Source organism: Mauremys reevesii, linkage group 3, assembly GCF_016161935.1.
Source record: "Mauremys reevesii isolate NIE-2019 linkage group 3, ASM1616193v1, whole genome shotgun sequence".
Classification (NCBI taxonomy): domain Eukaryota; kingdom Metazoa; phylum Chordata; order Testudines; family Geoemydidae; genus Mauremys; species Mauremys reevesii.
In genome coordinates, this window is record NC_052625.1 from 10,036,998 (window position 1) to 10,052,676 (window position 15,679).

A 15,679-nucleotide genomic window follows, 5' to 3' on the forward strand; every position below is an offset into this window, starting at 1 on the left:
GTCACTTCTGGGCTGTTGATCAGCCATGGTGAGGTATAGTGAGAGAGAGCCGTTGGCTGCTGAGGCCAGGATTGGGTTCACGGTAATGTTAGTCTTTCTACTCTCTTCATTTAGCTGCATTTTGGAAAACTAAAAAATTAAAAAACAGAAAGAAGCCTGGATGGTAAAACTTTCAAAAGTGCCTCTATGATCTATGGGCCCATTGACTTTCAATGCGTCTCGGAAAGGAGGCTTAGTTATCCAGGTTATGAGTCCCTGTGTGCCATTTCCATCCAGAGGAATTCCATGGAAACTTTGACTTCACATCATGGGCGAGTACCAGCAAAGCTGAGTGATTCAGCTTCAGGGAACCTGACAGGAAAAAGATTGAGCAGTGTACCTTGAACAAGTATTCAACAGGTGTGTCTCTCACACAGCATTCGTGTGTCTTTTATACGAGCAGCGATGTTCCCTGCTTTTATTTTCTTTTAAGTGTAAATGCTGATCGGCCTAAGTATTTCTAAAGACAATGGTAAAAATACTTCAGCAAATAACAGATGCAGAAGTGCTTCTTGAAGTGAAGACACCGTTTATGTGCATGGGATAATAAATGGCTGATTGAAGCCATGCTGTGTGAATGTGGGAGTATGCTAGAGAAAATATGTTAGTGGGAGTATGTAGGAGTCACACAGGATCAGAAAGATGTCAGGGGTGGAAACCTTTCACATGTTCCTGTTAACAAGAGGCTGAAACACCAGATGGGAGAAAATAAAAAAGCATGATAACCTTTGAAGGCTATAAAAATATCTGTAAACTCTTTTTCTTTAAAGAGAACAGACCCATTTATTTTTCATATAAAATGCATGGACTGTTGAAAATAGTCAAATATGTATTTGATGTATAAAATGAGATTTGCATACTAAGTAGGATAGGTGGAGAGATCATTTTAATGGGAGAAGCATACCTGCTGAGTAGCCTCAGAATTCGTAAGCAGTCATTTTATACCCCTTGATAAAATTAGAGCTTCCCATCTTACCTTAATGTCAGATTAGCAGCTTTGCCAATAAACATGGAATTTTGGATTTTGTTAAGTCTGGGAGTGGGGAAAAGGAGAGATTTTATTCAGAGGATTATAAGCAATACAAATGGGAAGTTGTATATGCAAAGCTCTGCAAAGACAGGATATTGTTTTAAATACCTCTTCATGATAAAGTGGAAGAGGCTACAGGACAGTAGAGGAGCAACTAGAAATTAAAGCAGGAAAACATATGGTGAATAAATATTGGAGGGAAGACAACTTCAGTACTTCACATTGGTTGTGATGGCAGACCATGCTTTTTTTGTTTCAGGGTCAGTCTGCAAAGGGACCTTCCAATACAGCTAGCATTTTTATTTAAGTAGGGTTCTCTGAGTGATGGTCCCTATGTGTATTCTACTTGAGGTGCGCATGCACTCCCTGTGCCTGAGACCCGAACATGATTGCTAGAAGTGTCCATTAGTTTGTGCCTGCACCCTTATCCTCCTCATACTCCAAACCAAGGGCTTAAGGGGTGTCCTGGACCAACAACCTCTCCAGTTTCTTACTACCTCCTGGGGTCTGAGACAGAACCTGTTCGAGTTAGGCTGACTGGTCTATAATTCCCATGGTCCTCTTTGTTCTCCTTTTTAAAGATAGACACTATGTGTGCCCTTTACAAGCGCTCAGGGACTTCACTCATCCCCCAGAATTTCTCAGAGGTTATTGCTGTCTTCCACTATCTCTATTCCACTACCCTCCCTCCTTCCCCTCTGCTGCAGAGCCTTAGCCTAGGGCTATCTGTGGTAGAAGGGTAACTGGAGACGCAGTCGGTCTGTACCTCCCTTTATGCCCTCTGTTCAGAGCAGGAGAAGAATGGCGCAGGCACAGACCAGCGGACAGTGCTAGCAAAAATCTTTCTGTCTCAGGTGCGTGGAGCACACCTCAAGCGGAGTACGGGTAGGGACCACACATCTTGAAGAACTCCAGTTACTGTACAGGTAAGTACACCTCAGAGGAAGTACATCTTTCTTTTCCACCTCAGAAAAAGCTGTGCCACTGGAATTCCCTTGGGTAGTTCTTAGCTCTGACTCTCAGGTTTTGAACCAAATCCTCTACCTAGCACACAGCCTCACTAAACCGGCTGGATGTTGGGTGTTGAGCTGGGGGATTCTCCAGACTTGGGATTCTGCAGAGGTTGGGCAGGAGACAAGAAAGTTTATCCTCTGCAGGGCACTACTGCAGCTCCCACAGAGGGCTGGCTGGTAAGTCTGCATAATTATGGCTGCACACCTAGCTTCTCTCATAAAAGACCCTTGTGCTAAAGGGTGGAGAGCCACTGTGCTGTGCTTTGTGATGTGCATGAGGTATGGAACCCCTGCCTCGACTCGGTGCATCCTGTGAACTGCCTAGGTTCAACAACATTCTGTTCCGCTGAGGCCCTTACATAATAGCAAGATTAGGTACTAAGGAAGGAGCATAAAAAAGAAAGAGAGGAAAATATTGAAGTTTGCTGGGAGAGCAATTAGCTATTTTTTAGGGGTTCAGTGATTCTTTTTATTTTTATTTTAAACCACCATATTTTGGTGACAGAGGCATAAATATTTTTTGAAACCTTATCTCAAGTAAGATTGCTAATTTGAAAATCTAAGCAGAGGCTTCATCTCTTGTCATTGCATTTGCTAGGCACATTAAAATCATCTTCCATTTTACAGCAGTATTCATTCTCAAGGTTTTCACTGTGTTACTCAGAAGACTGATGAGGCAGTGACTTGAGCTCATAACAGCTTGTTTTTCCATATGGCCTTTTTCTAAGGTTGCAGCATCTAACCTTCTTCTTGCCAGTCATGTGTCCTCCTGTATGACTCTCCACCAACTCTTTAATATTCCCCCTGCCTTTCCATCACGGAAAAGAAGGCATTCCGTTGTACTTGCAATAACGGTTTCAATGTGTGCGTGCCTTTCCTCTAAGTCTTTAAGGGGCATATGCTTCTCTGGGAAGGTTGGGCTTATCTCAGAAAGGTGTGATCAAAATGGCAGTCCATTTGCTTACATTGAGAACTAATCCTACATGGCATGGTGCCATACAAAGGTCAGGATCAGACATGTCACTGTAGCAATGTAGCTCGGCTTTTTTGCCCAGTTATAAAAATGTGGTGCGTGATTTTTCAACAAAGGCGAAGAAACTGAAAGTAAACCCACTCGTGCAGCATACAATCATAGTACTGTAAGGGACCTCGAGAGGTCATCTAGTTCAGTCTCCAGTCCCCATCCTCATGATGGCATGAGAAATAAACATAATTTTTTAGGAAAAAAAAGAATCACAAGTTACATTTACCCTTAGCAGTAGCAGCAACATGCCATTATATGGCAGCGCACGTTGTTGATCCCATGCTGGACCAATACTAAAACTGGTCCTTGAGGCAGTGGAGGGGGGAGTGATCACATGTCACAGTAACTGTGAAGAGAAGGTGGAGCTGCCCCCCAACTACTTGGCTTCAAAAAGATGTTTGGAAAAAATGTATTCTTTTAGAAGTCCACATCGAGGGGCTTGATAATCATTGGGATCTTCATGCATGTGCAAATGGCAGCATGATTTTGTCTGGACTGCAGCTGAGTGCCTAGCAGAAGCCAAATTTCATCACTGTCCTCCTGTGCTGTAATTCTACCATTCTTAAAATAATTTACCAACTGGTTGCAAGAGTGTGCCAATCATGGCACACGTGTGGATTTGCTGCTGCTTACACTTTCTGTAAATATTGACTTTATTTCAGTTATAGCATGTCTATAAAGTGCTCACGGCAACCCAGTGCAGTGGGTCTTTGTCTGGCAGGCAGGAAGGAAAGGGGATGAGGCTCCTTAAAGGATCTCTCCTGCGTTTGGCTTACAAGGATAGGGAAAGGAGAACTTAGCTCACTGGTTGGGGACAGGAAGTAGCCAGACCAGGCAGAGGGAGTACCGGGAGGAGGGAGGATGTGTATACCCTGTGCATTCCAGAAAGAGCTCGCACTCTCTCAGGAGTCACCAGCAGCACCCCCTCTACCACCCATGGGATCAGAGTAGGACTGGGTTTTTAATGATCTGCTGTAAGCAGTGTGGTTGCTGCCTTTTTTTTCTCTTTTGAGGCTGGGAAGGAATTTTCCCCTCACTGCCAGATTGGCCAAGGCAGGGTGAGTTTTGTCATCTTCCTCACAGCAAGTCAGGGATCCACTGAGGTAGGTAAGCAGGATAGATCAAGATGTTGCAACTTGGTAGGTAGCAGGTGTCCTGTGCAGTCATTCCATAGGGGGTCTGATTCCCCTGATAAGCAGTTGTTGGAAGTGGATTAAGGGGAAGGCAGTCCCTAAGGCAACTGGGAAAGGGGGCATGGGCTCCTACCGTCTGGTACAGCAGGGAGACACCCCACCTGCACATCTTTTCCAGACCCTCATAACTTTCACACAAGGGGAGGGTGGTGGAGTCCCTGTGCCGAGCTATGACCAGGTTGGGAATGGAGATGCTGATGGCAGGACCCCTCAAGTAGCTGGAAACCATTAAGAGAAACACGGTGACTTAAATCTTATTTGCTAGGTATGCACAGATACGTGAAGTGAATAAAGGTGCAGCCTCCCATCCACTGCATCTTGTTCTTTATCCCGTGTGGCTGGGACAGTGGAAAGATCTTCTGAAGTTCAACAAGCCACAAAGATATTTTGGTTCTAAGGGGTTTATATTATTTTTTCTCTAATGTGGGTGTCCTATAAACCGAGAGATGCAACATGCAGGGATTTTTATAAAGCTGCTGCCAGTAGATAAGACTGAGCAATTTTGTAATGACACCCACCTAGTGAGCTGTCATCCTCCTATACTGTAATGTTCGTATTTGTTTGGCATTTCACTGAATCTGAAAAACATCAGTAACTTTTGTAATTATCAGCCTTTCAAAAAGGACTTTCATACTAGGAACAACTTGCTCCTGAACCTTAGGCCACGTTTACACTTACCTGCTGGGTCGACGCGGCAAGTTCGACTGCTCGGAGTTCGAACTATCGCGTCTGATCTAGACGCGATAGTTCGAACCCCGGAAGCGCTAGTTCGAACTCCGGTACTCCACCGCGGCAGGAGGAGTTGCCGGAGTCGACCTTGGAGCCGCGGAGTTCGCTTCCGCGGCGTCTGGACGGGTAAGTAAGTCGAACTAGGGTAGTTCGAATTCAGCTACGTTATTCACGTAGCTGAATTCGCGTACCCTAGTTCGACCCCCGACCTTAGTGTAGACCAGCCTTATGTTATGTTTAGCTGTACCGTTGGTGAGTTTTAAATAAGTTAGCCTATGACTTTTGCAGATTGCAGAAATGATTTGATTTTTAAAACAGACTAGAACATTTACACTGAGCAACATCAGAAACTCAGTATTCACTGCCTGAGGCATATGCAGTAAGCATAGCACTGGCACAGTGGTGGCTGCGGAGCTTTTAATGGAGATCATTGTTTTGTACCTTGTAATTAATACATAACAGGCTAAATTCTGGTCCCTGAGCAAATGAGCTGTGCTCATGGAATGTGCTCAGGGGAGCCTGAAGGCAGGGCATGGGGCACACACACAGCTCCTACACAAGGGATTAAGCCAGTAGAGTCACCTAATAGCAACACCCCTGTGGCTAGATAAATAAAAAATGCAAATTAAGCTTAATATACTAAATAGATTGGATATGAATTAGCAGATTCTCACCCTAAGAGATGAGACAAGCAGGCTGCAGAGTCTTAAGAGGCCAGCTTGGAATCCCCAGGTGTTCCATTCACAGGCTAGAAATCCCTTCAGCCTGGGCCCAGCACTTCCCCCACTTCAGTCTTTGTTCCTCAGGTGTTTTCAGGCGTCTTATTGTGTGGGGAGTGAAGAACACCCGATGATGTCACTCCCTGCTTTATAGAGCTTTAGCATATGGTGGAACCCTTTGTTTCAATGCTTGGTTCCCAGACCAATCTGTGGAAAAATACTGACATCCCAAGATGGGAGTCCAGCATCATGTGGTCTGGTCACATGTCCATGTAGTTATAGCAGCCGTTAATCACGGGCTGTTTGGAGTGTTCTCAGGAAGGTTCATCACCAGGTGGGAGATAAACTTGTTGTTTTTTCCTAATGACCCATTGCCCTGAATAGGCTGTTCCCCACCCACCATCTAGACTGGAAGCATCTTGTCTAGTGGGCATTAACGAGGTGTAACTACATTTGAAATACAGATACGTAGTCAATATTCATACCTTTAGATACAAAAATGATACATGCATACAAATAGAATAATCATATTCAGCAAATCTTAATTCCATTGACACCTCACATGACTTATCTTGCATAAAATACATTGTAATTATTCTATAACCATATCATAATAATACCACTGTGAAGAATATGAGGTGCAGTGTCACAAAGTGGTCAAATATAAAAAGTTCCTTCTGTGTGAAGATATATTTCCAGTTTTAGCTGTATTCCTTATTTTAAGTGTAGGGAATCTCTCTCAAAGCCACTGACTCTGTCAAACAGAAGAAAGGTGTTTTTAAGAGCAACTGTCACACTGTGTGGAGTGGCTCACGACTGTGAGCGCCTACCTCAGGGCAGATTGTTAAAAGCATGGCAGTCCCTGTTCCCCTGTCCCTCCCCCCGCAACTGGTGGTATGTTGTATCATTAGATTTCACCAACCCAGTACCAAATGTGAACTCCCAAAGTACTTCATTAATCTTATAATGGAGTCCCAGACTGTCCCCTTAGACACTCCAATCTATCTGGCCACCCTGACAAGCCGGACTATGTGATAATGGTCACTTACACCAAAAGTCACATATATTCCAGGTTGTTCCCAGTCCCAAGAGACAAGACACTCATCCAGGTCGAGTGGCATCCTAGATCTCTCATCAAAGACCAGTTCTATAGTAAACTAACTATAGGTTTGTTAGCTAAGGCTATGTCCACTAGAGAGCTTACAGCAGCACAGATGTACTGATGCAGCCGCACCGCTGCAAGACCTTTCGTGTAGCAGCTCTATACTGACAGGAGAGCGTGCTCCTGTTGATATAACTAAACCACCTCCAATGAGCGGTGGTAGCTCTGTTGGCGGGAGAGGCTCTCCTGCCAGCATAGCGCTGGGCCCTCTGCCACTTATGCCAGCAAAACTTGCGTTGCTTGGGGGGGAGGTGTGGATTTTTTTCATACCTCGGAGCAATGTAAATGTTGCCGACATAAGTGGTAGTGTAGACATGGCCTAAGAAAAAGAAATGAGTTATAGAAAGGTTAAAGCAGGTAAAACACATGTACAGGTGAGTCAGTCTATAATTCCAAATGGTAGCAGAGCTGTAGTAATCTGCCAGTCTCTCTCAGGGCTACCCAGAATAACTCTGGGGATCTCCGTCTTCTCGTTCAATTATTCTGCCCTGTTAGAATCCAAACTGTCCAGAGATGCAGGATATTTCCCTGAATCCATACGTATAGCTTTTTCTCACAGAAAACACACTGGGGAATCCATTTAGAGTCTTCAATTTCTGATCTTCAAATGCCAAGAATTAGTAGTTTCCTGCTGAAGTTTGCATTACACAAGGTGTCTTTCTCAGTTAATGGATTATTTAGTTACAGGGATATATACAATGTAAATGTTTGCTAGCACAGTATAACAGGATACAGATATGTGAAAACAACGCATGTAACATCCCATTAGTTTTCATGAAGTTTAAACACCAAATACATTCTTAGACATTTAACAATCAGCTAAAAAACAGGTAAATTGGCCTGGGGCTTTGGTATGAGCTGCCACCTGGTCTGCCAGTGTCACAGTAACCACTGAATGTGCCAAGAAATTTTATATACCAGTAATTATGTGTTTTGCCCGCTGTTAGTAGAGCGGAGTGTATGAGATTATTCTCCCTCAATATCCTGCTTCTCTTTCTGCATAATCCTCGAGGTATGATGATATATATTCATGTCACCAGCTCACTGTGGGCCAAATTCTCTGGCTAGAGTACGGCCCTAAGTGCAGTGAAACTAGCATGGATCTGTTGTGTGGGATGGGACAAGGTGCAGCAGCTCTGTGGTGTCCTCAGATTTTGAACCGTCATGAATCCAAATGCAAATCCCTCAGCCCCTTTCTAGAGCTGCTATAGAAGCTCCTCCATAGCAGACTGCTTCCCCTCACCTCTCCTAGTGGGGCTACTGAAAGGGGTACTCTGACCTGTGTTGAATTTCCCCCTAAATAAACGTATCCAGATTCATTTTCAATAACTTCCTTTTTAAAAAACTTCCTTTGGAAAGCCTTTGGACTAAATGCTCTACAATATAGAGCACCAGATTTACCCCAGTGTAGGTAGGCACAAGTCCATTTGTCTACAGTGGAGTTACATGTGCATAAGAAGCTACCGGCTGCACAAAAGTCATAGTGTGGAGCAGCTGCTCCTGCATATTTGAAATAAAAGTCCTGGTGAGTCTGACTCATTGTAATACTGAAATGCCAAAAGACTGCGCTGCTCAGCTGCCTATTTATAAGTTCCCTGTTGGTTCACAGGAAGGAGTTTTGGTGTGGTAAAGGTGAAATTTTTCATTTGCCACTCCGATTTCTAGGCAGAAATTGGCAGCACACAATATGTATTGCATATAAATGTGTGCATGAACCTATGATTTTGCACTGTCAGGTGTTTTGTTTTTTTAATCATAAAACATGCTAACATGGCTCCAAGATCATAAAAAGACACAAAAATGTGGTAGAATCTTCTTGAAATCTTCATTGCTAAAAATGATGGGATTTGTGCAGGTTTGTTCCAGACATCGTAATATAGAAACTGAAATGGCTTAAAGAGAAACACTTATATTGTTTCATAATGCAGTGTAATCATTTTTTATGTTCTTGATATTAACTTTTACTGAAAAATAATATAAGTGAATTGCAGCTGGGATATAAAGCAACTGACACTACTATGAAATGAGTAGGAGTATTTGAGCGATTATAAGACTTTTGATTAAAATTGTATGTAATATAGAGTGAATTGCTATGGTATCCCCACTGGGTGACATTCATCAGTGATGAGTTATACATAATAATACACTTCTGCTGGGTATTCAAAATAAACGTGGATCAAATTGTTATTTTCAAATACTGCTTAAAAGTCTGGTGCTGATTTATTTTACAGCCAGAGATGTATAGGAGATGTTTAAAAAGAATCTAAAATATAACAACTCCAAAATATGTATTTCTTATGTAACATGCTATAGGAGCTTTAAATAGAAACATGAATCATAATTAATGGAACTTGAGCAAGTGTAAAATCTTGGTTGCAGAATATCAGCAACTGGGGCACTGCTGTGAATTATTTAAATACAGAATTAACTATTTTTAGTATTTATATTAACATTAGTGCCCCAGATGTGCTAGGCACTGTACTCTACACACATATAGGAAGAGTTTAGGCCTTGATCCAGTGCGGTACTAAAACACACAACTAATTTAAGCACGTAAGTAATCCCACGGGCGTCCCATGCTTTAGTAGCTTGCTGACTGGGCCTTAACCACTAGCCACAGGTATATTAATACTAAAAATGAATTACATTTACCTTAAACTTCCAAATAGTTGCAAGTGGTATTTACCATGTGGCTTATGTTGACAGGCAAAGTAGCTAGTAAAATCCTTTTGCCTATGAAAGCCATATTTGAACTGTATTATTGGCTATTATTTGGAGTTTGATCAGCAATATGTAATTTTTTAGTATCTTTGTTTCTAAAAGAAAAGAGTGAAATTAAAATGACAGAGGATTCAGAAAATCCTGAACCAGAGATTTATGCTCTACCTGCATCGGGTGTTGCCAAATGTACTATTAACCAGTCTAGAACATATTTCCACTTGAAACTTTGTTTGCCTCCATACATGTTACGTTTACGAGCAGTGTTTGAACTATACTGTAAAGCTGACTTGGAGTTTTTCTTGGGACCTAGTCTTGACAACAGCTGTGGATGTAACAGTTATCTCCAGTGTAATCAGACCTGTGTCAGCTAAGCCATTTTAGCTAGTCGGCCTTCCTCCCAGTTCTCCCTATGACTGGCAGTCCCATAGTGTGTGATACCTTAGATGTAGTGCTTTGTCTCCCAACATTCTCCGTACTTTACGCTATGCAGCTGATAGAGCAATGATTTCTACGTCTATATACGTAACAGAAAAGAGCCATGCTGGTGTATCCAGAGCCTGGCGGAAGCCATGGTACATACCTGATGGTCAGCCTCTGCTTCTCTTGGATCACTGAACATTCATATTCACCATCTGAGATGGATCATCAGTCATTTGGACAGAGTCCAACGTAAGAACTTTGATTGCAATCTGGAGTGAATTTGTCAGGCCCTGCGGAGCTATGTTGCATTTTCTGCAGTCAATGTACAGGAAGGCTCCAGACAAAACTCACAAACTGAGACGTGCCAAGCCATGTCAGAAGTTTGAGGAACTATTATCAAATGATGATTTTGTGACTCCAGGTCAGAAAGGCAGACCTACCCAGAAAAATTGGCCTTACATAGGGGGGTAAAAATTTCTGGCTGCACCTATGTGGTTATTGGAGAGCTCTCACCTCTCATCCAGCTGTGAGAAGAGGACAAGTTGCTTTGAGGAACCAGGTGTGTGTGAACTCAAAGACAAAGGATCAAAACAGGAGGCAAGGGAAGATGATGATGATGATGATCCTGGTGAGGCGAAGCATTCTAGGGATGAAAAGACCATGGTAAAAGCTACTGTGCTGCATTAAGTTTATTCTTCAGAATGCTCCTCTGTAGTTTTTTTGGAGATGCAGATTAAAGATGCATTTAACTCAGAGCCTGGGTATTGTCAAATAAAGCAGAAGGGCTACTTTTCCACATGGCCCATAAAAATTCACTCTTGTGGCTATTACATGTGTGTATCAGGCTTATCAGTTTTTTACATTCCCCATTTATGAAGGTGGCTTCAGGCTCAGAAATGCCCTTCTGAAGATAAGAAGACATAGTCACAAAGGGACTCTCCCAGAGCTGCACCGCTACTTGCAATGGCTCTGTTCTCCGAGTTAGCGTTAACAAATTCAGTGCATACCATTGTGCTAAGTACCAGAAATCAAAGTTAAAAGAGGAAATGGGCATTTTAAAATGTTCTTACCATGAGGCTCATCCCGTTGTGGGCCCACAGCTAAACAGAGCAATGGGGCTTGGGTGAAATATTGCCACTTTAAATAAAGTGCAGTCATTTCATAGCGTGATTCAGAAAATTCAAGAACATTTGACACAATGGATGCCAGTAAGTTATGTCCCACAAAAGCACAGTTGGGCAGATACGTCGCAACATTTTCCAACCTACAATCTTTATTTTTTTTTCTGCTTCCTCCTTCTCCACAAACATCCCCAAATCACAAGGAGGAACTTGCTCATGTGGACTACGTTTTTTTCCACTTAAAGCTACTTTACATAATCAATGCTTTGTCAAGGGACTCAGAAAGGCAAAACTTGAGAGTTCAGCAACAACCTTGTGAGGAAAGAAGGGGATGAGAGGAGAAATGAATAGTTAATTCTCAGGTCGCAGCAGGAGCTGAGGAAAGCTCAGAAGATAGCCAGAGGTGGCGGATGAAGAAGGGGGATGAAAGGGTGAATGAAGTGCAGGAGGAGGAGGCGACCATCTGCACACATGCATCACAAAAGAGAATTAAGAAAAATGCTTCCGATGCTCTAATAAACAACTGAGGGCTGCACTGCTACCCTTAGAAACAGCCAGCACCAACATGAACAGCAAACCAGACCGAGCTATCCCCCATCAATCAGCTGGCTTCACTCCTCTCCAGTGTTGTCCGACTTCTCTCCAGTGATCTCTTGCTGTCTCTGGTCTGCTAGCTAAGCATCACCCAACTACTTGGATAGCACAGGCAGACATGACAGTTTCCCAGCACACACAGCTTTATAGTTTCTTCCTTTTTAGCTGCATTTGTTTGTGTGCATTCAAACTAAATGGCTGTTTCATGAAACAATTTGTGATGAGCATGTGTCCACAAAGAAAACACCGCCCAGTTGGTTATCTATCCGAAATAACTTTCCGTTGAATACAACATTTCAGGGAATATAATATCTTGGATAAAGATGAGTATTGAGAGAAGAATAAAATTAGGTTGTGATAGGGAGGTTCTGTATGGTCCCTAAATAAAGCAGGATTTCAGCACAGAATATTGTCTCCTTTTCCCAGTTTCATGCAGAAATGCAGGACAAGTGTACAGATGGCATATAATTTCAGATAATTATGCTTAGTCTTTTATATCAAGAATTGTACTGTTCCGTTTATCTGGGGAAGAGTGTGTCGCTTTAGTAATTAAATATATCAGACAATTCACCTGTGGCTGTCTAGTGCTTCATCCTTTTCACTGCTTGCAGCTTCTCTTAGATTGCTAATCAGCCTGTGTATTCCCTGCTGAAGCTGACATCTTTCTGATGCTGATGGGGTCCATTTTTTTCCTTTGATTCTCTGCAGAACAGAGAGCTCAGAGCCTCCTTCTGAATAGAAATTGCAGGAGCTGTAGATGTTATTGCCCAGAGGGGTGGATAGCAGATGCTGGAATTCAGGTTTACGTTCTAATGCAAGCTTTGCAAAGCGTTGTAGCATTTGTTAAAGTGGAGGTGAAATTCTTTCGGTGGTATTTTTAAAAGAAACTACATGGATGAGTCAGTTGTTGTGATATATGTGAAATAGTAGCAACGAAGCCTATGGTATAGAGCATTAGTGTCAATTCAGAATGTCTAGTGAAACTAAATTAAAACAGACCAAAAAAATCCTGATCATTTTTAATGTAAAATGTGATCTGCTTACATTTCCCACAGTAAACTAAACCATAACAGTTAATACGAGACCTTTTTGTCAAGACCAGATAAAATCTAGGGCTACAGTATGTTAATAAAATAATTAAAACAACAAAATTCCTTATTGCAGTGTATGCTCAATATTTTCATACCATCACTGGCAGCCAAGTATCTGAAGAATAATGAGAATGTTTCATAAGGAAGGGTGACTAAAATGGCTTATGAGTTTCAGGCCAGTGCAGAGCCAGGACACACAAGCATTAAGTTAGGAGTATTACTTCTGAAACAGAGGTTTTTTTAAGAGGTGGACCTGTGTATGTAATGTGTGTGTACATAATTAACCTTTTATTCCCATGCGGAAAATTGTTTCCCCCTTTACACTAGTGTAAATCAGGTGTAACTCCATTGAAATCAGTGGAATTGCACTGGTGCGATATAGATCAGAATCGGGCCCTTTATGACTAGTTTGTGCCTGGGGAAGGCCAGAAAGAAAAACACAAATAGTCCGTTGCCGCTAACTAAATATATATTTGATGGCCCTATTGCGTAGCTTAAAGTCACTTGGAATAAGAGACCAGCTTCTGCACGATGAACCTTTGCTAGGACAAAATACCCAGTGTCACTAGACTTCTGGACCAGATCCTCAGCCGGTGTAAATTTGTATTGACTCCAGTTGAGCTACGTGATTTACACCAGCTGAAGATCTGGCGCTGTGTTCAGTCTAGAGTATTTAGGGGGGGGCCTGTTATTTTTTTGTGTTCCCCAGGGTTCCAGAATCTTTGTATGATACCCAGCCTGAGTTCATAAATCTTATTACTGCACTGCATTTAAGTGATCATTTATTCCAGAAAGATATAGTTCTAGCTAGAGATATTACCAGTTATAGATAGTTATAGATATTACCAGTTGGCATTTTTTCCATAAAGTTATTTGGTTTATGGTAGCTGTGTACCATATTTTCAGGATATTAGCACTGTGCCACGACAGATTTTCCTACAACGTGCACTGAGAAGAAAGGCTTTACATTTACTGTGGGAGATCTAGACCCCTTGGTACCAGGCAGCTAAAAGGGATTAAATACAGTGCCAGACATATTTGTTCATACACTGATATTATCCACTATAAGAAAATGAAACATTAAAAGTCCAGCAACCTAATTGTAAGGTCCTACTGTTTTCCAGGAGCACAGCGCTATGCAGAAGTTGCACTGCACACAAGTTGACAAAATAGTGGCACAGTATGATAAAGAAAAGTTATCTTATGAGAAAATGTTAGAGAAGGCAAGCAAGAAGAAGGGGTAAGATATTATTTTAAAATGTTTTATAAGAATCAAAACAGATTTTTATGCTTTTACTGTCTGGAAGAAAATATTACTAGAAAAGTAATTTATATTAACTTACAGCAGCCCGACCCAGCCCTCCTCAGTCAATATAAATTTAATCTGCACGAGGATTTAAGGATTGGGCCCTAAGCATTGTACTTGCTTTGCCTTACTGGAGTCCTCTATTTTCTCCACACGTGACATTAAAACAAATTAATCAGATCAGATGTTCAGTCTCCATGGGCCTGCCCTTGCTCTCATTGAGACCAATGGGAGTTTTACCATTGGTTTCAGTGAGAGCAGGCTGAGAACCTCTGTGAATAACATCATCAGACTTCCATCACAATTTGGTCTTGGAAAAAAATTGGTGTATTAATCTTGAACTTTGTAGAAGGAAGCTCAAATCAAATAATAGGTTCTGCTTTACTGTCATCTAGAAAAGGTTCCTCTCAAGACAACACAGGAACTGTAAATATTCTTTCATTCCCAGCTGGTTACAAATTGGCTTCTGTGATGGCAGTGAAGCTACCTCAATTTGTGCTAGCATAGGATCTGACCCATTGGCTATATGCTGTTCTTAATTGCTCCTGAAGTTACTAGAATATCTCCATCACAATTCATAAAATTTGTCTCTTGTGGTCCTAATAGGCAGAACCTAGAGGTTTCTATAATTTCCAGGTTCCTGCTGTTCTCCGATTGCTAGCTCTTTATCTTGTAGCGGCTTCTCCTCTGTTTTCCCCCTGTTGCTGACGTCTAACCCCCACAGTCCCTTTTTGATTAAATAACAATATTGTACTATTAGTCTTACAGTTAACCTGTGACCCCCGAAAAGCAGGAATTAGTTTCTTAGTAGAATACAGAATTATATTAGCAGTTAGTATTAATGGTTTGTAACAACATTTCCCTGATCCTGGAATGACTCCACTCTCTGCCTCCCAATAAATTTAATAAAATAATATTAAATTATTAATATTGGGCTGATGCTAAAGGATATGCAACTGCACTGTTGGGTCCAGTCTCTTAGAGAATTATTTGCCGTATTGAGCTCAGGTGCCTTTTTGGAGATGGGTTCTTTCATAAATACTTTACTGTGTTTTATGTAGTATTTGGATGAACAGTAATATGTGTGTGTGCCTGAAATGATATTAAACAAAACTCTTATTAGAAGTAGCAGTCTCTGAAGCAAAAGAGGTAACAAGAATTCTCCACAATAAGTTATGAAAAGGCTACACGAATTCTTCCAAAGTGTACCTTGAGCTGTTTTTACTCGAAGGAAGGACAACCATTATCAGGACCCAAATATTTCTTAGGCTGAGCAGCACTTCCAGAAACAATCCTAATATTGCAAACAGATCACCTGAAGTATTAGCTATACTCTGATTACAAGGAGAGCTGGTGAAACAGGAGAAGCTCATTTCAGTTGACGAAACTGCAGCACATGGCTAAAGAGATTGCAGCTGTGAACTGGGATTATAATTAAGATGGCAGAGGGGGTATTTATTCCTTGCACCATTAGTGACAAACTGAGCACCATAGAAGTTATACTGTATCTGCCTTAC

At 41.8% G+C, this 15,679-nt stretch overlaps 1 protein-coding gene across 2 annotated transcripts in view; it reads left to right on the forward strand.

The window, feature by feature from the left end:
• PLCB4 (phospholipase C beta 4) overlaps nucleotides 1-15,679 on the forward strand; it is a 407,328-nt gene that overhangs the window by 364,083 nt on the left and 27,566 nt on the right. For both annotated transcript variants that reach the window (XM_039530679.1, XM_039530678.1), the window contains one exon: nucleotides 13,981-14,096. In XM_039530679.1, the coding sequence (XP_039386613.1) occupies nucleotides 13,981-14,096 (116 nt within the window). The remainder of the gene's footprint in view (nucleotides 1-13,980; nucleotides 14,097-15,679) is intronic.